Source organism: Camellia sinensis, chromosome 1 (genome assembly GCF_055761805.1).
Source record: "Camellia sinensis isolate YWXY chromosome 1, ASM5576180v1, whole genome shotgun sequence".
NCBI classification, from domain to species: Eukaryota; Viridiplantae; Streptophyta; class Magnoliopsida; order Ericales; family Theaceae; genus Camellia; species Camellia sinensis.
In genome coordinates, this window is record NC_138961.1 from 190,234,059 (window position 1) to 190,258,033 (window position 23,975).

Genomic DNA, 23,975 nt, shown 5'->3' on the forward strand with positions numbered 1-23,975 from the left:
CGTGTAACACAAGTTCGGCTAAGGATGGGTTTGGAGAGTGAGTTGATTTTTTAATTTTTTGATTATTTTAATTTAGAGTTAAAGTCTTATTTGGAAAGAATTTTTTAATTTTTTGTGCAATAAAGAATGTAATAATTATAAATTTGATGTGATTTTTTATCTTATTAAACTAAATTTTTTTTTTTTTTTTTTTGACTATTTAATCAAAAAATCTCAAATCCTAGCATCCCAATCGAGCTCTAGATGTGATTAGAAGGTGTAGCTTGATTCTTTAGGTTTATGCCCTAAAATGAGGTTATTTAAATAAAATAAAATAAAAATTTAATGAAGTTAGAGGCCCAAAAGAGTATCTGTCATCTGTGAGAGAATTCCTTCTAACCAAATTAAACTTGTTTTGTGAAATTTTTCTTGAAAAATAAAAACAGAGAGAGAAGCAAAAGGAAAATACCATCAAAATAAAAATTAAGGTTACGTTTGGTGCTCTTTTGAAATTGTGATTTCAATCAAAAAAATTTAAAATTTATAATCAAACATACAACTCAAAACTACTCAAGACTCAATTTAAAAATTATTTTCAAAACTCATAACCAAACACATAATTCAAAATTCAATTCAAAACTCAAAACCAAACTATTTTCAAAACTCTATTTAAAAAAAAACAAATCAAAAAATATTTTTTTTTATTTTTTTAAAATTATTTTTAGAATCATAATTTGAGTGTGGAATTGTGTTTTAAGTTATGCGTTTTGAGTTGAGTTTTGAAAATAAAAAATTTGTTCAGTTATGAGTTGTAAAAATTTTTTTGAGTTTTTAGTAGTATTTTGAAATTTTTTGAATTTATTTTTTTTAAATTATTTAAAAGATTTCTTAATTTTATTTTTTTAGGGTAAATATTTATTTATTTATTTTAATGTGCACTATATTTCATACATTTGTGTGTTGTATTTTTTTTAAAATATTTTTCAAATATTAAAAATTTATTTTTATTTTAAATATATAATTTTTATTTTAAATATTTTTTTATTATACAAATATATTTTTAAATATTTTAATTTTTTTTATTATGTATTTGGTTACAATTTGAACGTGGAGTGTTGAAAGATTTATTCCCAGACGTGTAACACAAGTTCGACTAGATGTGATTAGAACTTAGGTGTTGCTTAATTTTTTAGGTTTATGACCTAAAATGAGGTTATCTAAATAATAAATAAAAAAAAATTAATGAAGTTAGAGGCAATGCATCCTGCATGAAACTATCAGTGGGCCCAAAAGAGTATGTCATTCCTTCCAACCAAATTAAACTTATTTTGTGAAATTTTTCTTGAAAAATAAAAACAGAGAGACAAGGAAAGGGAAAATACCAACGAAAATTTTTCACAAATTCTTCCGATTTTTTGTTCCTTCCACAAATCCAACATCCAATCACAACACAATTTAATTTTTTTTTACTTTTCACAAATTCCTACCGTTTTCTTTCGCCTCCGCAAATCCCTTTTACAAATCTAACACAACATAATAGTCGCAACAGCATGAATGATGTGCACAAGAATAAAGAGCAATTTTCACACAAAAAAATTCACTATACAAACACTACAGCAAATCTCCCACTTACATTTCTGACAAATTCTTGAACACAATTTGTAAAAGAAATTTTTGTTTTTAGCAACTATTGTAAAAGAAATGAATTTTCTCTCACGCACCTCCTGTAATGTTTGTTTTCAACAGTCCAGTTCTCCAATTTTGTACCAATTAATCTTTCTAGTACTGCAATTGCACTTCTTCATCAGGCAAAGCCACAGTCAATAGAGAATACTTAACATGGAGAGATATCTTACCCTTGTCAACCACAAGTCTCGCTCCGGACACAACCCAGTACCCAGGTGGGTCTTGAGGACCTCTCGTCATCTCTTTCGTGTCGATAAACCTCAGAAGTTTAGGCACCTGTGCCGCAGTGGGTGGGCCGTCAGGATACAGAGCGGAGTTTATGTTTATGTCAGATGGGCGAGGAGGTGGTTTTTGAGCAGGCGTTGAGAAATGTGTGCTCATCAGGGTTGATATAATTCCGGACTTTTGAGCCAGAGCCAGAGATCCATCCCAAGTAGGTGCCTTCACGACTACAGCGCCAATAACCTTAGAAAAATGGAGACCTAAAAAGAGAACCTTTTTTAATCCGGATTCCCTTACTTCGAACTGGGCCCCGGTTACAATGGAAAGGTCCTCGTCGGATTCAACCGGGGCGGTGCATACGTGAGAGAAGCTCTTCCACTTGACCTTTTCGTAGTACCTACGGTTGTTTGAGTTACTGGAGTTGTTGCCGTTCAGCTCTTCCTGAAGTTCGAAGCTCTTTGGTAGAGAGGAAAGATGCTGCAAATGGATCGCTAAGCAGTTGCTTTTTTTCCCTTCCAAATAGAGTCGAAGCCCCGTGACTGGCCTCCTTCCCACATCTACCTGTCATGGAATTCAAATTCGTCATCATGATAATAATCAATAAATAGGTAGCATAATCATACATTCATATAATGTATTTTGTTGATCCTTCTTTGGGGACGACATGACCTAAAACTCATCCAAACTAAAAATTGCACGGCATTTGCTGGTATACAAGACAAAACAAACTAGTTAGGCAGTCTGGCATGAAAAACTAAATTATTCTTTACCTCCAATCGCATCTATTAGTTTTTGAAATACTCATTAACCAAACATGGAAGAAGATGCAAGCAAAATCATTGTTTGAATATATTCCAGCTGGCATCAAGCAAAAATAGGTCACCATTGTGAACTATATGACCACTGTCATCTATGTATACCAGCACAAAGAAGTTCATGCAAATACAGTGGTGAAATATGAACAAAGAAACCGAAAAGATGCCTTGGAAACTAACATGATTTCCATATTGGGATTATATTAGATGGCCAGCACAATTTTTTTTAGCTCTGAAATTTATGCAGAAGTTATTCCAATTATTTCCCTGTTTGGATCATCAAAGATGTACAAACTCTGTTTTCATCAACTGACGCTGTTTATCTATCTATGACGATTAACATCGAAATAATATGATGAAATAGGATAAATCATTAATAACGCCATGCATCTCTCTAATGAATTATGAAATAAACCTTCAGCATAAATGATTGGTTCTGCTAAAATTTCAGTACATTCATAAACACTAAAATTATTCATTAGTTCAACCAGAGTCAATACTTCATCTTGACAAATGATTGCCTACACATGTTTATGACAGTCCATCACGTAGTGAGAAATAAGAGAGCCTAGAAGTGTATAAAAAGTGTGCTTCACTTATTGCTTTTTAATAGGTTCTCTTTCTGAGAAATATTCTAGTGAATAGAGGTTCACTTATTGCCTTACAATAGGTTCTCTTTCTGAGAGAAATATTCTAGTGAATAGAGGCTCCTGTTCAAAGGATGCGAATAGACCAACCCCCTCTTGCTGATCCTAACTCTCAAAAGTAGACAAACGGTATATATATAATGATAAAGATCTCTTCAATAAAAAGTCAAAATGACGCACATAATCAACTGGCATAGAGATAACTAGAGGGTTAATATGGAGTGGACAGTGGGTTCAAATCCCCTGATCTCTCAAAATAAAAAAAAGTTCAACAACAATATCAATACTAGAAAGAAGAAAAATGTTGTGCATAATATGTGGTCAGCTCACAGCCCATAATGGCCGGTAACAATTGCTACATAATGGGATTCACATCCTTGCCTGTAATGGCCCCCCAAAGTAAGTAGTAGGCCCAAGACACCTGTTATGCCACACAACACAAGTTAAAGAACCATAAAATTTTGGCCACAATGAGCTGATCATTGTTGACAAGCTCAGGTTTGTTACAAAAAGCATGGCCTCAAGGACATTGAAGTATTCATGGAATACACTAAACTCTAGGTTGAAGACAGCCTTGGTAAGAAATGGGATCAATTCAAGGCTCAAGCCAAATAAACCTGACTTCTTCCAGCTTAACCTAGCCTAGCTCAAGTTTTATTAAATTAGCAACATAAGATACCCTTGAGTCCATGTCTTGGCATGCAAAACTTAAAGATGATTCAAAACACCAAGCTAATGCCAAGCTATATAACACTTCTCTTCAGTCAACAACATTGCGCTTCATCTATCTTTACTCCTAAATGAAAATTTTAAAAATTAAGGAAGAAGATTTAAATCTCAAAGGAAGTGGAAAACGTAAGCACTATAATTGAGGACTCCGAATAGATCATGATGATCAATTCACATACCATCTTTGTCAATAAAAACATAAACCAACCGAAGAAAGAACAAAATTAACAGTTTAAATTATTAGGAACATTACCAGAGTCGTGTTAACATAGAGCTTCGGACCCATAAAGCTGAACTGTAAAGATGCACCACTTTGCTGCTCTCTCTCAGGACCAAGGGCAAGCTCACCATATACTGGTGCCCACTGCTTTGGAAGTTGAAACTCCAAGAACTGATAAAGTTCTTCAATTGGAGGTTTGTCTGCAGTCAGAGACCAAAGGTTGAAAATATATTAGAAGCAAAGACAATGTCAATGGAATTTGAATTTTGCAGTACGACTAGGAACTTAAATAAAAACAAAAATTGGAGTATGAAATTAACAAGTATTTTGAAAAGGGAATACAAGTAGTAAGAATAAGGTGATCATTTACTCTGAACAACACACAGAAAAACAACATAAACATCTCTTGGATATAACTAGCTATACTGAAGAAGTAACAGTAATAAGTCAAACTCGCATTACAAACAAGCAGAGAATGTACTCAAGCATAAAAAAACATAGGCAGATATAACTATACTTTCCCATTACAAAAACAAAGAATGGAACCAAAAAATACCAATTTTTTCAGGTGATAGAAGAACAATAAACTAAAGGCTGCAGTTGAAGAATTGCTGGAAGTTAAAAATGTGTCAATTTTCTTTTGTTCAAAGAATATGGGAGATCTACTGCCTGCCACCACGTCAGTGGACTGAGAAGCCCTCTTATCTCTTCCTTCTCCGAGCTCAGGTTATGGAAGAAGGAGAAGAAGGAACCCTGCCTGAACTGTTTGGCAATGAGACCTAAGTAATCAATTCTAATAACAATGAAGAAAAACATGGCCCTATTGAAGCTTGCTTACCACTTGATGCACCAATAGGGGATTCACTTCTTAATATTAGTTGATCAACCAACATATTTCATTCAAAACAGTGTCATTGAAAAACAAAATTCCTTTTCCAAGAGGATAAACTGATAGCATTGCGGGGATCAAGCAGGACAGCTAACATTTATTGATTGCATAAAAATGATTAGATACCATTGATCAGGTGTAGTTATGATAATGATGAAACCTAATAGACAGGAGATGTCTAAGATGAATCATTTTTTGTATCTTGGATAGCTTGCCATCACATCATCATCCCCTCTGGTAACCATGAAACTCCACATCTCACTGTTTACATTCATCAATACTAATTGATTCCATTATCACTCATTAACTAGCTATGACACTTGCAGCTGTCAACAATTTTAAAATGTATTATCATCAGTCATGAGACCTCATCACCATCCATGATTCATCTTGAGATGGTTGCCTTTAAACCCAAGCCAAACCAGTCTCCAAAAAAAAAAAAGGAAAAAAAAAATGAAGAACTTTAGGAGCTACAAAGGCCCTGTTTGTTTCCACTTATTTGCAGCTTAAATTTTGAATTCATGTGCTTAAGCTATTGTACTTCAAAAAGGTAGGGTATTTGGTTCCAATTTTCAGGTTCAATTTATTTGTTTTTTCTACTTAAAAATGTAGAACAAACTCAAAAAACTAACTTTTAAATGTTGGGTTTAGGTGCTTTTTTTAAGTAAACTTTTGTTGTGCCAAAATCAATATATACTATTTTAAAGTTGAAACAAACATGTCAAAGTTAACAAGCTTAAATTTAGCCTTTTCATTGAGTTACCATAGGTTCATTGGAGCATCCAACATATAGGGCCTTCTATGTGTTTGGATGCTTTTTATTGACAATAGGGGTTTTCCTTCTAACAAAGAGGGCCCAAGTTTTACGGACTTGTGCCATTTGAACTATGATTTGGGTTATTTGGTCGGAGAGAAATACAAACATCATTGAGGACAAGTTTGAAGATGGAGGATGATTATGGAATAAGATATGTCATTGGTCTTTTTTTTGGGCTTTGGTGTCATCCCGTTTTAGAGGGGTTCCTTTGTTTTTGATTTCTAGGGATTGGTTATATGTGATTTGTGATTTTGTTTTGTTTGTTTTCCTTGGAGGACATCTTTTACTCCTTGAACTTTCTTGCATATCTTTCTCATTTTTATTTTTTTATTTTTTTAAAATAAAATTTTCTTGCCGATCAAAAAAACAATCAAGCTAGACTAATTATCATACTGGATATCATATGTCATGAATTATGCAAATGGTCCTATTGAACCTTACACCACTAAATTACTTGCTCCTAATATGTAATATATTTGTATGTGTATATATTGCTTGTTCCTAGTTAATTTAAAGGGGAAAAACCTGCATCTTGATTTATATATGTGGACTTTCTTATTTGTTCTTTTGACAAATTTTATACTACAAAACCCAGCCAACATGGAAAGCATCAAATTACGTTGCAATGCAGCATGGGAGGCTAACTCAATCTTTTAATTGAAAAACCCAATAAGAAAATAACGATAATAGTAATGATGGTAACACTATGGAATAAAGAAAATAAATTTTCTTGCTCACAACGTAGATAGAGATTAATAGCATGGCTCAAGAATCCACTCCCATGAAGTCCACTCAATAATGAGGAGATTGGAATGAAGGTCATTGAGATCACATCAGGTTCGAGTTGGACAGTCTGACACCACTTATCTTGGGGTAATTTTTTATAATTATTTCCACCTCTCCTCTTCCAGATGAATGTAATATCCTGCAATTAAAATAAGTAGATATTTAGGCTCAAGAAAGCAAACTCAGGTATACTGGTCATTTAAAACTTTGACCACACATATAATAGCACATTCATGCATGAATCACAGTAACACAAGTCTCAATATCTCACATGAACATGGGATCAAATTCGGGGAGAAGCTGAGGAATAAACTTAAATATTGACTTTGCAATTAATCTTACCTCTTGTGAAGAGTAAGAACTAAAGCTACTGTTGTCCATGAAGTTCAGCCCATCATCCTTGATCTCATGCTAAAAAAGAAAAGAGATGTAAGTAAAGGTTGCAACACCTGCCCATGGTATATTTAAAATACAAAAGAGACATAAGAAGTTGCAACGAATTCCCACGGTATACTTTATATTCCATTTTAATGTAGTCCATGAAGTAATCAATGAATCAAATCTCGGAAGAATAACTCAGACATCGCAATGCCATATCCACAAACAAGACGATCTACCTCAACAACAAATTAGAGATGACAGATGAGCTAAAGGAAACTTTCTATCGAATAAAAACAATGCCAAGCTGGAGCTCACTTATAACAATATTAAGTAAAAACTGCAACTGCATTGTCACTTTGCAAGTAAAAAATTTCTACCTTCAGGTGCTGATCACTAAGTTAAGAAGTACCAATGTAACCCCAAGGGGTTGGCGTGGTGAGGCCAAGGATTGGGGCCTAGGGGTGTGCTCCCTCTAAGATTTCAGATTCAAAACCTCCTAGATGCAAACAATTTCTTGGGGCCAGTCCATACAGGGCAAAGCCCCGGCTTTGATTGGGCCCCCTGCTAGTGGACGGTGGGATTAGTCTTCTGGATTGGTTGGTCCAATGGGTCAGATACCGAGTTATAAAAAATAAAAATAAATTTTTTTTAGAAAGTACCAATGCGAGTTTTTAACCCTCTATATGAAAAAGGATTTTGTTAACCAAAATTCCCCAATTTTATAGAGCATACCTTCTAACCCGCTCATACAATTTTTGCTTCAACTTGATAGTTATTCTACAATCAGAAAACACACTGAAGGCATTTTTCCTTGCATCAAACTCTTATACCATACAAGATCCTTTTCCAATCTTTCTTCCTATGTCTGCACAATCTAACACAAGGAAAGTTGTTTCATATCTTCAAGCCACCATTTTTTTCTCACTTATCCTCTATTTCCTAAAATTATATTCAATTCGTTATAGATTACTAGATATAGACATATAAATATGTTATATAATGTTAAGTTATCAATTTTTCCAAAAGTCTAAGCTATTAGGAAATGGGCCCAACAAAGTATATCAAGCTATATAACACTCTCCCTCACGTGCAACCCTATCTTGCACGTGGAAAGACAAACAGAGAACCAAACAAAAGGAGAAGCAAACAGCCAAACAGAGAAGAAGAAACTATGAAGCACGGACACCTCTCTGAGGGCTGCGTATCAATGTCGGACATGGACAGGCATCGAACATGTGGTGGACACATGTCCGACACACAGTAGAAGGTGTCCATTTTTTTTTTTTTTTGCAGCCAAACACGTAATGGACACGTTCGGGACACCGCGGGGTGCAAATCATAATTTATGAGACTTCAAGTTGGGGTTAATTTGTAAAAAACAAAAATTAAAGCAAACAAATCAATTTGTAACCTAGTTATCGAATAGAGAGAACAGAAGAGACTAAGAGAAAGGCTAGTCAGGCACACCTGGTCGCTTGTCGCTGGTCAGTCGTCGCTCGTCGCTGGTTGGTGGTCAATCGTCGCTACTCTTGCTGTTATCCAAGGTACAACTTTGATCTTCTTCTTCGTTCAAATCTTCTTCGATCTTCTCTCTCATCTCTCTCAATTGCTCTCTCTCTCTCTCTCTCTCTCTCTCTCTCTCTCTTCGACTTTTCTTTTTTTTCTTTACTCTCTCTCTTTCTCTCTTATTTTTTTTTATTTTATTTTTTCTTTTCTCTCTCTCTGCCTCTGTTATTTAATTATAATCCTTTTTTCTTGCTGATTAGTTTTGTTAATTTTAATGATATGTGTTTATTAATTTTATTATAGGAACCAATTTTAATAGTGTTATTTTGTATTTGTCATTACCTTTCAATGATTTTTTTTATAATTTTATGATATATAATAAATAAATTTAATTATATATATATTGAACGTGTCCCCAGCATGTCGTGTCCTCCATTTTTTGAAAATTTGCGTGTTCGCGTGTCCGTGTCGTGTCACGTGTTCTTGTCCGTGCTTCATAGAGAATAAATCAAACTGGGACCAAATACCAAATGTCAATAGAGAGACTTGAACCCCAAGATCTCATTCAACCAAGGCTTTGATACCATTTTAAGTTAACAATTTTCCCAAAAGCCTAAACTGTTAGGAAATGGACCCAACAAAGTATATCAAGCTATCTAACATATATATATGTCTATATTTCTACATATAGGCATATATAAAAATTCGATATAGCATATAGAAAAGCTTAGACAGTTGCAAACCATTTCCTACGCATATACCTTTCGAGGCTCGGTACCATACTGTCCAGTTACATCACTAAACGTCTTGTCTGCCACATCCTTTAATCTTTTCTGTACATCAGCAGGTTGCAGAGGTGACGAATGTTGCTGCTTCACATATACAATATCCTTTCCTCCCATCTTGATACCAACGATAACATGGGTACCAAACTTCTCAATGAACCTGGAAATGCACAGAAAATTATTACCAAAACAAAAGACATATATATATATATATTAAAAAAATGAACTGGAGCTGATTGCTTGCTGTGACAGTGCTTGGGCTAGAGGTAGCCTAGATGGACGTAAATTGAATGCATTCAAGAAAAGCTAGAGGCAACAAAAACTGAGAGAGAAGACAACCAACTATGATATTTTGTTACTAGCAGCGATGGCTGATGACTAGTACCAAACCAAACTAAGCCTTGAGTCCCAATCAAGTCGGGTCGGTTGTATGAATCTGTTTTTGTCATTCTGCCGTGTCAGTGGCTATAAACAGAATTAAATTAAATAAATTTATATCTTTTTTACTATGACATCCCATGTCAGCTTAGGTCTTCCTTTCCCCCTAACATTGTCATTTATGGTGATAATAGAACTCTTCCTTACTATTGCATATATAGGTCTCCATTGTACATGGGCAAAACATTTTAGCTTGTTCTCTCTCAACTAATCTTCAATTTGGTGCTACTCTTATCATTTCACGAATATATTCATTTCTAATTCTATCTATCTTAATCTTACCACACATCCATCTAGGCATTCTCATCCCAACTATATCCATTTATGAACATGTTCCTTTCTTAGTTGTCCACTTCATGCAACTAAGTGAACAATGGACTTATGCCAAAGGACAAGGAGCAATAGAGGAAAAGATGGGTGGAGAAAAAGAAAATGAAATCAATGATGTGAAAAGATTTTTTTAGTAAGCGAAAAGAGTAATGATATCCTATGAGTTAATAGCATGGCCCTAGACAAAAAATATATTTGCATAAAAGGCTTTGTGAAGCCAAGCCCCAATAGTCATATTAACATTGTGTGTGGCTCGGTTGTATGCATTCTGTAAAAAATTTATGTATTATTGATTGATTGATAGATTGATATCTTCTATTACAAATCAGAGTGGCTCATTATATAGGAGAGGGTTTGGGTAGTAGGTGAGGAGTAGGTGAGGGTAAATTGGTGGTAGGTGTAGTAGGTGTGGTAGTAGGTGGTGGTAGGTGTAGGTAAATTCTAACAGCCCCCGCAAACTCAAGGAGGATAGAAACTAACCAACTTGAGTTTGGAGAGAGGAACAAAACAGGAAAATACATAAAAATAATAAAGGATAGGAGACACTGTATGGTCGTGTCAGACCATTGGTGAAGACACTGGATGGTGGTGTCATAACGTTGTAGAGGACACTGTATGGGGGTGTCATAACGGTGTAGAGGACACTGGATGGTGGTGTCGGACCGTTGTAGAAGACAGTTTATGGGGTCATGTCGGACCGTTGTAGAAGACAGTTTATGGGGTCATGTCGGACCGTTGTAGAAGACAGTTTACGGAGTCTTGTCGGACCCTTGTAGAAACTAACCGGAATCTATGTCGGGACAGTTTACAGAGTCTTGCCGGACCCATAAAGGAGCTAACCGGAATCAATGTCGGGACAGTTTACAGAGTCTTGTCGGACCCATAAAGGAGCTAACCGGAATCAATGTCGGGACAGTTTACAGAGTCTTGTCGGACCCTTAAAAAGTCGCATCCTCAAAAGGTGTGCCTAATTTTGTCAAAAGGCGTGCCATCAAAAGGCGTGCCCAATTCATCAAAAGGCGTGCCATCAAAAGGCGTGTCCACTTTATCAAAAGATGTGCCATGAAAAGGCGTGCCAGTTTGTCGGGCGTCAAGAGGCGCACGATGCGCGTGGCTGCCTTGGCTATATAACCAAGACGAAGGCAGAGGCTGTGCAAACCAGTTTGAAACCTCTGAATTTTGGCAGTCTGAAATACTCTGTAAACCCTGCTCGGAAACACTTAGCAACCCAAAACATGGCCTCTTCTTCCCGTCCAGCTACCCAGAACCTGCTTACGCTCTTTCCAGAACTGAACGAGCCCACAAGAGAAATAACTGGTGCGGTGGCCAGTGAACCTCAACCAAACACCTCTGGTTTTGCTCCATTGAACTTTCCGATGCGGTCGGTGGAGCAAAAAATGGCGGTGCAAACTGATATTGAGGCTAATCAGTATACTCTGAAGTCATGCGTGGAAACCATGACTGCGGTCACAAATTTGTCGAACCGGCTGCAGAGTAGAACAAATGAGGTGCAGCATTTAAACGCCCAACTGGCTCTGCTCCAACGCATGTATAAGGATGCGCGAGCAGAGATAAGCGTGCTAAGGGCAGAAAACAAGGAGCTGAAGCGGAAGGCCACCGTGATGTTCCGATTTGGAGGTCCGCCATATGCTGTAGTGGAGGAGCAGGGTGGAGTGATCGTACCCAGTGGAGTGGGAAACACGGAGGCAACACCGTCAAGGGCCGCCCAGGACGGAGGCAAGAAAAAAAGACCGGCGGAATAGGCGAGGAGGTGAGGTCGATTGGTGGCCGGTTGTTGTTGTTTTGGTTGGTTGTGTTTTGTTTTTTTTTTTTTGTTTTTTTTTGTGTTGGTGTAAAATGGTGATCGGGGTTGATCCCCTGATATGAATAAAACAAATGAGTTGTGCAAACCCGGATGAGAATTTTGTTTGGTTTTTTTTTTTTTTTTTTTTTTTTTTGTTTTTTTTTTTTTTTTGTTAATAAGAATAATAATAATAATAATAACAATAATATATGAAGGAGGAAAGAAAAAGTATGGGTTATATGCAAAAGTGGACAGAGTGGGAGTAGGATATTAAAAGAAACATATATATATATATATATATTAAAATAAAAGAAAGTGGAAAGAAGGAACCAGCACATGGTTTTTTTTTTTTTTTTTTTTTTTTTTTTTATGATTCATTATTTTAATAGAAAAGTGGGAAATAACGTAAAAAGAAGGGTAGTGGAAATATATTATATTAAAAGAAAAGAAAAGTGGGTGTGTGTGTGAGTGTGTCTGCTTGGAGTGCCGTGGGTGAGAGAGAGGTGCGTGTTAGCTGGAATTGTAAGACCACTTTGATTAAAAAAAAAAAAAAAACAGCAAATAATGACTTGTAAGTAGAGTTTACTCTTTCTCTCTCTCCAAACCCTCTGCTCTGCTTCACAGGATTCACAATGGCTTCGGAGAAAAAGCTGTTGAACCCAATGAGAGAAATCAAAGTCCAGAAGCTCGTCCTCAATACTGAAGATCCAGGAAGCTCCGGTCAAGGTGCGCTTACAGTGGATCTACCTCCAGCTTGGGTGGATGTATCTGAAGAAATATCAGCAAATGTGCAACGTGTGCGGGTGAAAATTGCTGAACTAGCCAAGGCTCATACCAAGGCTTTAATACCCTCATTTGGAGATGGAAAAGAAGATCAACGCAGGATTGAGTCTCTTACTCAAGAGATTACCGTTCTTTTAAAAAAAGTCTGAGAAGAGATTACAGATACTCTCTGCTGGTGGGCCTTCTGAGGCCTCTAATATTAGGAAAAATGTGCAGCGCTCTCTCGCCACTGACCTTCAGAGCCTTTCAATGGAACTTCGGAAATGGAAGACCCGGGTGATGCAACCATCGGGGTTTCGGACCACAGGGATGAAAGTTAAAGGTTTTCTAGTGACAGATCCTCTTGAGGCCAGAGTAGTCTCAGTTGGGTTTATTGAAGGTGGTGGACTCGAAGAAATTTCAAGATATGTGTAGAGATCCGGCGGGCGGCCAAGGCGAGGCTGCCGCCCGCCGGTGAAGCAGAATTATTAGCTTCTCAACCTTGCTCTGATACCATGTAAAAAATTTATGTATTATTGATTGATTGATAGATTGATATCTTCTATTTTCTATACCTAATGCAACAACAAAATTCTTTAAACAAAGAATCTTGATTTCTTTAATCTTTCAAAAAGATTAAAATTCAATCAAAAAATAATTGCGACTATATATGCTTTTTGGTTAAGTCACAGGAATTGTTTAACCTATAAAGTGAAATACACCTTAAGAGTACAACCTAAGAGGCACAAACGTTCTAAGAACGAGGTGTGTCGGTGCCAGACATCAACACTTGTAGAACATTTCCCGACACGTGTCAAAACACATTTGTAGATCCAGACACTTGGAAAACACATGTATTGATCGGTTAGACATGGATGAAACACATTATAAGTTTGAAGAAAAAAACTTTGATCCAATGATAAAAAGAAAAAATAATGTTGATTGGTAGCTATTAATCTCTCATTCTTTACACTTCAAGAATTAGCATCATGTTGCATTTTTTATTCTCCCTAAATAAAATATATTAAAGTACATATTTGGCACACGTCGTTACATGTTATGTCTTCCATTTTTTTAAAAATTATTGTGTTGGAGTGTCCATGTTGTATTTGTGCCATGTTGCATGTCTGTATCCCTACTTCTTATACTACAAACTCTAGATATTTGTTACAATTGGAATTAGAATTAATTAGAATCAATTAGGGCTTATTTTATGGCCATTCTTTAGGCCTTGATTTTGTTTCCTTGGAATTAGAATTAATTAGAATCAATTAAGGCATATTTTATGGCCATTGTTTAAGCCTTGATTTTGTTTCCTTTTTATGTTATTTCCTACCTTGTAAATCTCTATCAGTATATATACACAGGCTAGTTTCCATTCCAGACTAAGCCATTCAATTCTTTCATTCTTCTTAGTATCAGAGCCAAACCCTAACCTTAACCCTAACCCTAACCCTAACCCTTTTCTCTCTACTTCCATCTCAGCCGTTTGACTTCCACCCTTGCCCAAACCCTTCGACAGCCACCACTACGCTCTGACAGCCCCTCTCTCTCTCTCTTCCGGTCCTTACCCATCCCTCTCCTCACCAGTCGGCCCTTCTTCTTCCTTCGCCCAAGCCACCTGTCACCTAAGTTACAGCCGACAGCCATCCCTAGGCTGTTTGGCAGTCTTATTTCCAGCCAACAGCCCTTCTAGGGCAGTTCGGTAGGTTTTGTCCCTATTTCGGGACTTGGTGTTGATGCAATAAGCATCTTTTTCTTCGTTATTTTTGTTAGTGTTCGACCGGGTTGTTCGATAGCAATTATTCTGTGATTTGTGTATTGTTCTGGATTGTTAACTATACACATCACCTGTTTCTCTAGCCACCATGACTGAGTTTGATGTTTCTCCCATGGTTCCTGTTAAACCCGTTCCAGTGAATCCTATTTTTTCCCTCTCACACCATATTCCGGTTCATCGTATTACAAGTGTGGCGTTGAATGGGAAACTTTTCGCTGCCTGGAGTCGTTTCCTTAAACTCCATTTGGGGGGAAAGGGGAAAGCTCATTGGCTTTCATCTACCACTACTCAGCTAGACGCTACAGATTCTACACACTATCAATGGGATATTGACAACTACACTATCTTAGGATGGATGTTCAATTCCATGGAGGACCGGATTTATCATATGTTCTTATACTATGATACCGTTTCTAGTTTATGGCGCGCCTTATCTCAAATGTATGCTCATGCTCGTAATAATGTTCGCATCTTTGAAGTTTATCAGGATATTGCTTGTGCTTCTCAGTCTGCTTTACATATTTCTGTGGCTGAATTTTTTGGGTATTTTCAGGCACATTGGGAAGAGTTAGCTCAATATGAGCCTTTCACTGATCTTCCAGCTAAGGCTGCTTCACTTATGACCAAGACACTTGCTCAACAGCATACATATCAGTTCTTGATGGGTTTAAACTCTGAGCAAGTCTCTTTGTATCTAGATTTTAAACACATTTCCTCTGCCTTCCCTTTATGAGGCCTTTGCTATTTTTGATAGTGATGAGCACCGTCGTTGGTTGGTTCTGCCTGCTTCTACTCCAGTCCCGGAGCCTCTTGTCTCCTCTGATCAAATGGCTCTTGCTACACACACTGGGTCTCATTCTTCTACTAGGAAGGTAATTTGTCATCATTGTGGAGAACCGGGCCATGTCAAGGCTTGCTGTTTCAAACTCATCCTGAGTTGAGACAACGTTTTTCACATGTTCGTCCATTCGGCTCCTCCTGCACTGCTGCTGTTGTGAAGACTATTCCAAGTTCCACTACTCCAGATTTGCATCTCCTTCAGACTCAGATTGGTCAGCTTCAGGCTCAGCTTGGTTCTAAAATATCTTCAAGGCCATTATCTACGGATGCCACTTTGGCTACGAGTACTCCTATTGCTTTCCATGTTCGCTCTGCACGTCCTACTTGGGTTCTAGATTTTGGGGCTAATGACTACATGACCAGTGAGCTTTCCTACCACTCTTCTCCAGTTCTTGCTACCACCCAAACTATTTGTCTTGCTGATGGTTCTACTACCTCTTTTCATCATCAGGGTGGTGTTACTCTATCTCCTGATATTACTCTTTTCTCTGTCCTACATGTCCCTAATTTTGCGTATAATCTTTTGTTTGTGAGTCAGCTTGCCAAGGCTTTTCATTCTGCTGTCATTTTCTTATTAGATTCTTGCTTGTTACAAGACCTGAGTTCGAAGAGGATTTCGGCAGGAGATATGAGCGTGATGATTTATACTAATTTGGAGATCTACCACATCAACCGCTTCTTTCTAATTTTCTGCTTCTGTGTTATCTGAAGAATTATCCTCCTATGTTTTTTCTTTTAAGACTTTAGCATTGTGGCATGCTTATCTGGGTCATACAAATTTTTAGTATTTATGTTTACTATTTTCAAATTTTAATAAAGCTTGTAAGACTCAAAAGTTTCAATATGATGTGTGTGAGTTAGCTAAACATACCCGTACTGCTTATATTCCTCGTATGCATCATGCTCCTTCTATGTTTGATCTTATTCATTCTGATGTTTGGGGCGCTTCACCTGTTACTGCTTTGTCTGGCCATAGACATTATGTGACCTTTATAGATAACCACACTCGTTGTGCTTAGGTTTATCTTATTAAACATAAATCTGATGTCTTTCCCATAGTTGCTCAATTTCTTCAAATGGTTAAAACCCAATTTTACACTGTTGTTCGAAATATCCAATCTGATAATGGTGGGGAATACATCTCTGATGATTTCCATTCTCATCTTAATCAGGCTGGTATACTTCAACAACTTACTTGTCCTAATACTCCTGAATAAAATGTGATTGCTGAACGGAAAAATTGTCACATTATGTCTGTGGTTCGTTGTCTTCTCAGGGGAATGAATGTACCTAAGTCTTACTGGCATAATGTTGTTCTTACTGCAGTTTATCTTATTAATCGTACTCGTAGTCGTGTCTTGCATGGTCTTGCCTCTCTCCAACCCTTACACCCTACTAAAACTCTCTTTCCTCTCCTATCTCGGGGTTTTGGGTGCACTTGTTTTGTTCAAAACTGGAGTCCTACTCATACTAAGCTAGATGATAAGGCCATTAGATGTATCTTAGTAGGGTATTCTACTATATCCAAAGCGTATCAATGTTATGATCCTAGCACTCGTAGGTACTATCATTCTTGTCATGTGACTTTCCATGAGGAGACTTTTTTTTGGGTACTCGCCCTTCTGTGCGAGATTCCTCTTTTACTCCTATCCCATTTGTGGACTCTGATGTTCAGCCTCTTGCCATTTTTCATGAGGTTGAGGTTGTCTCTCCTAAGGTTGAAGCTGATGTTGCTCCTCCTTCTTCTCTCCCTCCATTGCAAGTATATTCTCGTCGTTCTAGTCCCCTGCTAACAGCCTCTCCGATACATGGGTCAAGTAATTGCTCTCCTTTGATTACTACTGCTTGTCGCAACCCTCCTCATAATAGACATCCCCCTAATCGTCTTGGTTATCTTTGTAGAACTAATCATCCTATTTCCCAGTATCTTTCTTATTACAGTGTCTCCCTTGCCTATCGTTCCTTCCTTGGCAAGCTCGAGTTGGAAACTATTCCTTGTTCTGTGTCAGAAGCTCTTCAGAATCCCAATTGGGTGGCTGCTATGCAAACAGAGATGGCAGCCTTGGAACAGAATCAGACTTGGTAGCCCGTCTCTCTTCCATCTGGTGAAAAGATTGTTGGCTGTAAATAAGTGTTTACTATTAAGTATCTTGCTGATGGTATTGTGGACCGCTACAAAGAACGGTTGGTTGCCAAGGGCTTTGCTCAGGTACCTCGCAAGGATTTTGGGACTACCTTTGCACTGGTCGCTAAGCTTACCTTTGTTTGGCTCCTTATCTCTCTTGCTACCTCACATTCTTGGCCTCTGTATCAGTTGGGTGTCAAGAATGCCTTTGTACATGGGGACTTACTTGAGACTATTTACATGGATCCTCCACTCGATTTTCGAGCTGCGGGGGAGTATGCAGGGAAAGTGTGTCGACTACGCAAGTCCTTATATAGGCTTAAACAGTCTCCTTGGACTTGGTTCAGTCAGTCGCTTTAGTTCTGTTATTTTATCCATGGGATTTGTTCAGTGCCACTCAGATCATATTTGCTTTATTCGCAAAACTCCCACTGATCAATGTATTATTTTGCTTGTTTATGTTGATGCTATCATTCTTACAGGTGATGATTCAGTTGGCATAACTCAAGTAAAGAAGGATTTGAGTCGAACATTTGATATTAAGGATTTCGGTCCTCTCAAATACTTTCTAGGTATTAAAGTTGCTCGCTCACGTCGAGGGATTTCGTCGTCCCAAATGAAGTATGTTCTTGATCTTCTTCAAGACACTGGGATGCTAGGGTGTAAGCCAGCTTCTACTCCTATGGATCCTAACCTCAAGCTTACATTAGAGTCTATCGAATTACTAAAGGATCCAGGCATGTATCAACGCCTAGTTAGCCGTCTCATATACTTGACTAACACTAGACTTGATTTGACATTTGCAGTTAGTGTTGTAAGTCAATTTATGCATGCACCTCGTACGGAGCATCTTGATGCGGTTCATCATATTTGCGGTATTTGAAGACTTCTCTTGGTTTAGGATTATTTTTCACAGCTGATCCCAATCAGGACTCTTGTTTCACTGATGCAGACTATGCAGGATCTAAACTGATAGACGATCAACGTCTGGTTTCTGTACTTTTTATGGTGATCACCTTATATCATGGAAAAGTAAGAAACAAGCTGTTGTTTTGAGGTCTTCTGTTGAAGCTGAGTATCGGGCAATGGCACAAGGTACATGTGAAGTTTTGTGGCTTCGCTCCATTCTTGCAGAGTTAGGATTTACCGAGGATGCTTCCTCTCCTTTGTTTTGTGACAATGCTATTATGTTATCAACTGATTCAGTATTCACAAGCAGAAGAAAACACATTGAGGTTGACATGCATTTCATTTGAGAAAAAATTCAGACTGGCATTGTGAGTCCATTTGTCTCTTCTTTGGAGCAACTAGCTGATATGTTCACAAAGTCTGTTGGTCCAACATTACTTCAATCATCTATTGTCAAGCTGGGTTTGCTAAATGCTATGAAGCACGGATACTCCGAAATGGCCCCCGTATGCGTATCGGCTACGAATACACGTCTGATACGACAAGATACGAATTAGATACAGCAAAGAAGTATCCCAATTTTTTTTAAAATTTTTTTGAATTTCGGATACATTTGGGATACATAAGGATACTTCAAGGATACGCTTGGGATACTTCGGGGATACGGGGGGCAAAAAAATAATTTTAAAAACTTGTAATGGGGTCAGAGTGTAAATTAACAAAAGCAATCTAAAATAAAATAAAATAAAAATCAAACAAACAAACCCTAGCTCAGCAACAACTCGAACAGCAGTAACAGCGTCGTCGTCTCTATTGCGATTCGCGAACAGCAGCAACTCTGAGTCGTTGTCGTCGACCAAGGTTTGTCCTCTCTTGCTCGCTCGCTCTCACTCTCTCACTTTTCTGTCAGTGTCACTCGATCTCAGTCCCTCTCTCTCTCTCTCTCGATCTCTCTCTCTCCCTTTAGCTCAATCTCAATCTCAATCTCACTCACTCTCTGTCTCTCCGTCTAACCCCTTTGAATTTCTTTCTTTTTTTTTCTTTTTTTTTTTTGCAGCTAAGCCAAGCTACTAGTACCCACTTTTTATTTCCTCAAAAGACAACAACATCAAGGAGCCTTGTGAGGTATTTTATTTTGATCATTGAAAGGGTAAATTTTTTCCCCCTTAATTTGAATTGCATTATGGTTGTTATGGGTGATGATATACTGTTGGAATTGCTGAAATTTTATTGAATTGCTGAATTTTTTTTTTTTTTTTTGATGTTCATGCCAAAAGATAACTGCATTAATGTTTTGTTTTATTTCTTTACCAAATTTATAATTTTTTAGGAAATGAGTTCGGGTACGGAAAGTTTAGGTTCAACAAGTGGTACACCCATGAAAGAAGATGATCATGCTCCTCTTTTGCTTTAGGTTTTATTTTGATACATACTACATTAGTACTAAAAATTATAAAAATAATATTTTTTACAAACGTATCCCCGCCGTACCCGTATCCCAGTTTTTCATATTTTGCTGTATCGCCATATCCGTATGGTATCATACCCGTATCTGTATCCGTGCTTCTTAGGCTGAATGTCTTCACACCCACTTAAGGGGGAGTGTTGGAATTAGAATTAATTATAATCAATTAGGGCTTATTTTATGGCCAATGTGTAGGCCTTGATTTTGTTTCCTTGGAATTAGAATTAATTAGAATCAATTAGGGCTTATTTTATGACCATTATTTAGGCCTTGATTTTGTTTCCTTTTTATGTTATTTCCTATCTTGTAAATCTTTATTAGTATATATACACAGGCTAGTCTCCATTCTAGACTAAGCCATTCAATTCTTTCATTCTTCTGTTATTACCAGATAACAGAAGCAAGTTTCTCTAATTAAGTAATCCAAACTTCAAGCTAAAAGAAGCAGCACATCTTAAACATTAAGAAAGTAACTTGCAAAAAAGAATAAGTAGCTAATACCAACACATTTATAGCACTTTAGGTTGCTACACAATTTTCTAGTAGAACTTGAAAGCTTTCTTGAGCAAGTTACCGTGTAAAATGACCAAAAATGAGAAGTATATAACTAATTAAGCTAGTTCAACATTGTGAATTAAGAGATTGTCACGAGCTAAGAAGCATTGACACAGACACGCAACACGATACGGATACGACACGAACGCGCTAATTTTCAAAAAATACAGAACACGACACATGGGGGACACATAAGAATATATAATTTTATATATTTATTAAATATTATATATATGAATATGTCATTCAAAGAATAAAAAATGCAATATGACACTGATTCCTATAAATTTATATGGTTTTTGTTTTATTGTATCTTAAGTTCTTTTGTTCAAACTTATAATTAGTTTCACATGTGTCTAATCGATAGACACGTATGTTTAAGTGATAGACACGTGTGTCCTCCAAGTGTCCAAAGAGTCTCTGAGTCTTTAAAAAAAATTAAAAAATAGGGCACGCTTCAAAGAGTATCGGATACGTGTCGAGTAAGTGTCCAAAGAGTATCAGTATCCAACACAAACACGACAGGGATACGTTACCTTCTTAAAAGTGTCCGTGTTTCTTAGGTCACAGAAAGCACCATAGTACACCCATTAAGGAGAACTTCAATCTTAAGCATTAAACAGGATTTGGCCAATGCATTTTCCGTTTACTTACCTTGCCAATGCAGCAGGATCCCATGATGATGGCACAGCTTCTTTAATGTGATCCCGTAGTGTTACTTGGGATTTTTCTAGCACAATGCTATAGAGTGTTATGAAGACCCCATCAAAAGCAAGAGTTTTAGTGTTGGCAGCATCCTTCTGCCAACAACCACTAAATTCAAATGCAGCATTGAAATGGCCCGTTGGAATTTTACCAGAAAGGGAGAGTTCCTGGTTAAACTGCTCTGACATCTAGAAGAAGAAAAATTACACGCAGGTTAAAGATGCACAAAAAAGTTGAGAAATTTATGTGAACCAAATTACATTTCATAAAAAATTCATGCCCATGAATCTACTCCCAACTATAACAAAGCATTTACATATCAATTTCTAACATTGCTAGGATTTTATAGCAAATGTTCATGAATGTGTTTTTTTTTTCTTTTCTTCCCTGCTAAGCAAAAGTTAGGTGTTAGTAGGTGAATGCAACTTTCAAGCACAAAGGAAGATTTCAAACTAGTTGAAAATTAGCATCCTCTATACAATATCATTATTTCATCATCATAGTATTCGGAAAATATAATTTCATAGCATAAACAAGAAAACTTTTAACACACGAATTATGGTAAATGCAAAACATCCATTAAAACACTAGCCATATAGCTGCTAACTTAAGGAAGCAAGGAAAATCAATTAGGTAACTCGATCACCGGTTTCTCAAAACTACACATAACAAGCAAGAGGATTTCACAAAATTAGACCAATAAGCAATTATATAAATGCACATGCCAATATTATTCGATTAAGCAAATTTACATAACTACTCGATACATATCCAAATTCACATAAATTAACTCCAGGTGTGGCTGTGCAAGTTTGACCAAACTCAAACCTACAAATTCCATCCATATATGTAATCACAAAAACACTCTTGACAGTTATGATACACAATTACATATACCTGTTGGAAAGAGAGAACGTCGGAGCTGAATCGCATCCTTTCGCCTTTATCGCACTTGATGGATTTGGAGACATTTTGGACCAAAATACCTCCGGGAATGGCGATATCACGAACCTTATCATCGTGATCGATGGTGATGAGGCGCGAATCGGCATCGGAGTGTTTTTTGCAGTACTTGAGCCTCAAATCCAAGGCAAGGTCGTATCCCAACCCGATCGACTCAATCGCCGCCTCCGCAGCCGCCCTCAGCTGCCGTGCAGCGTCCCTAGCTCCGCCTGATGCCGCCATTACATATATGTATATATATGATATTACTTATACATATATCTGTGTCTATATCTTTCACAGAAATCAGAGCTGAAGGTTCGATTAGTGATTCAAAATTTCTCAATTGATATGAATTAGCACCGTCGTAGCCACCAAAATTGAACTAGAACCAAAGAAAAGGAAGCGAATAGTGGAATCTTCGAATTGGAAGTTGACGAAAAAGTGAATAGGAATGAATTATAGAAGTGGAAACAGTCTTCCTTCTTTATATTCTAATGTTTTTTTTACTTTGAAACGATGTGAGAGAGAGACAGATAGAGAGAGCGAGAGACAGAGGGGTAGAAGAGTAGGCGGAAGGAGGAGTTGCTGTAGCCGTCTTTGTTAATAAATTTTGAGGTGGAGAGAAGATGCTGAACGTCAGCGTTGAATCGTCAAAACAGGTAGCTATATTTTAGGATAAATTATAATTTTAACCTTTTTTTTTCTCTTAATTTTTAATTATAACAAATAAGTAGGTGCCGTTTGGTAACACTTACATTTTTATATACGGATTGTGTTTATAATTATTTATATATGTGAATTGTGATTTTTAAATAATTTTTTTTTAAATGTCTTCTTTTTTTCCTTTTTTATATTATATTAAAGTTTAATATTTTGATAATAATCATATGTGTTGGACTTTTCAATGAATTAAATGTCTTTTTTTTATTATATTATATTAAAGTTTAATATTTTGATAATAATTATATATGTTAGACTTTTTAAGAAAAAAATTTTATGCTTGTTCTTAATGCATTAAAGTGTTATTATGAAGGATAATAATCATATGTATTGAGACTTTTCAAGGAATTCATATGTGTTGGATTTCAAAAAAAAAATTTATGCTTGTTCTTAATGTATTAAAGTGTTATTATGAGGATAAGACTTGAGAGTTAGGAGAAGTTAATAAATGCTAAGATTTTTTTTTTTAAATTAAAAAATCAAGAAATTTAGATTGGGAGATTGAAACTCCCACAAGACTTGGCGTTAAAAATCCCTTTTGCTTAATATATAGTATAGATATAGATTTTTAATTATAACAAATAAAGTAATTGGATTTCAACTGTTGGTTATTTTAATTGGTTGTTTAATTTTTTTTAATTATATTAGTTTGTTTAAAAAAATTATATTTGAGAAGTTGGTTGATTTTTTTTTTATAGTTGATTTAGGGGTCTTTTGGGAAGTGGGTTATAATCCACTTCTCAGATTATAACTCACTTCTCTCTCTCACAAAAAGTTGATTACAATCCGTTTTTAATCAGCTTTTAACTAAAAAGCTGATATAACCATCTTCCCCAAATAGCCCTTAATAGTTGAGAGAAAAAAAATAAAATGATTATGATTTAAATACAATATTTTATCTTTTTGACTATTTTATCATATTTTATTTTATTGGCTATGTTAATAGCTAACCTATTTTCCAAACACCCCTTATAGGATAAATAATAAGAGTTAATTACCTAAAAGTCTTATTTACAAATGTTATGATAATTCATGTCCTATCTAAAATTTTTTTAACCAATAAGTCCTATTTAGTAAAACTGAGAATATTATCAGTTTTTCTTATTTTTAAAACTAAAAATAATATCAATTTTGC

General features: G+C 36.4%; 1 protein-coding gene and 1 pseudogene across 2 annotated transcripts; one reads left to right on the top strand and one right to left on the bottom strand.

Annotated features, from left to right (window-relative positions):
• Window positions 1–1,559: 1,559 nt before the first annotated feature.
• LOC114265195 (MACPF domain-containing protein At4g24290) lies at window positions 1,560–22,787 on the bottom strand. The gene is made up of 7 exons (XM_028205968.2): window positions 22,073–22,787; window positions 21,125–21,363; window positions 9,439–9,622; window positions 7,133–7,201; window positions 6,743–6,929; window positions 4,332–4,498; window positions 1,560–2,448 (listed from the first exon to the last, which is right to left on the bottom strand). The coding sequence occupies exons 1-7, from the start codon at window positions 22,358–22,360 to the stop codon at window positions 1,759–1,761; spliced, it is 1,824 nt and encodes a 607-aa protein (XP_028061769.2). The 5' UTR covers window positions 22,361–22,787; the 3' UTR covers window positions 1,560–1,758.
• LOC114312391 (tlg2p-like protein a pseudogene) lies at window positions 12,058–13,359 on the top strand (annotated as a pseudogene). The gene has a single exon (XR_014365915.1). The product of XR_014365915.1 is annotated as a tlg2p-like protein a pseudogene (transcript).
• Window positions 22,788–23,975: the final 1,188 nt, after the last annotated feature.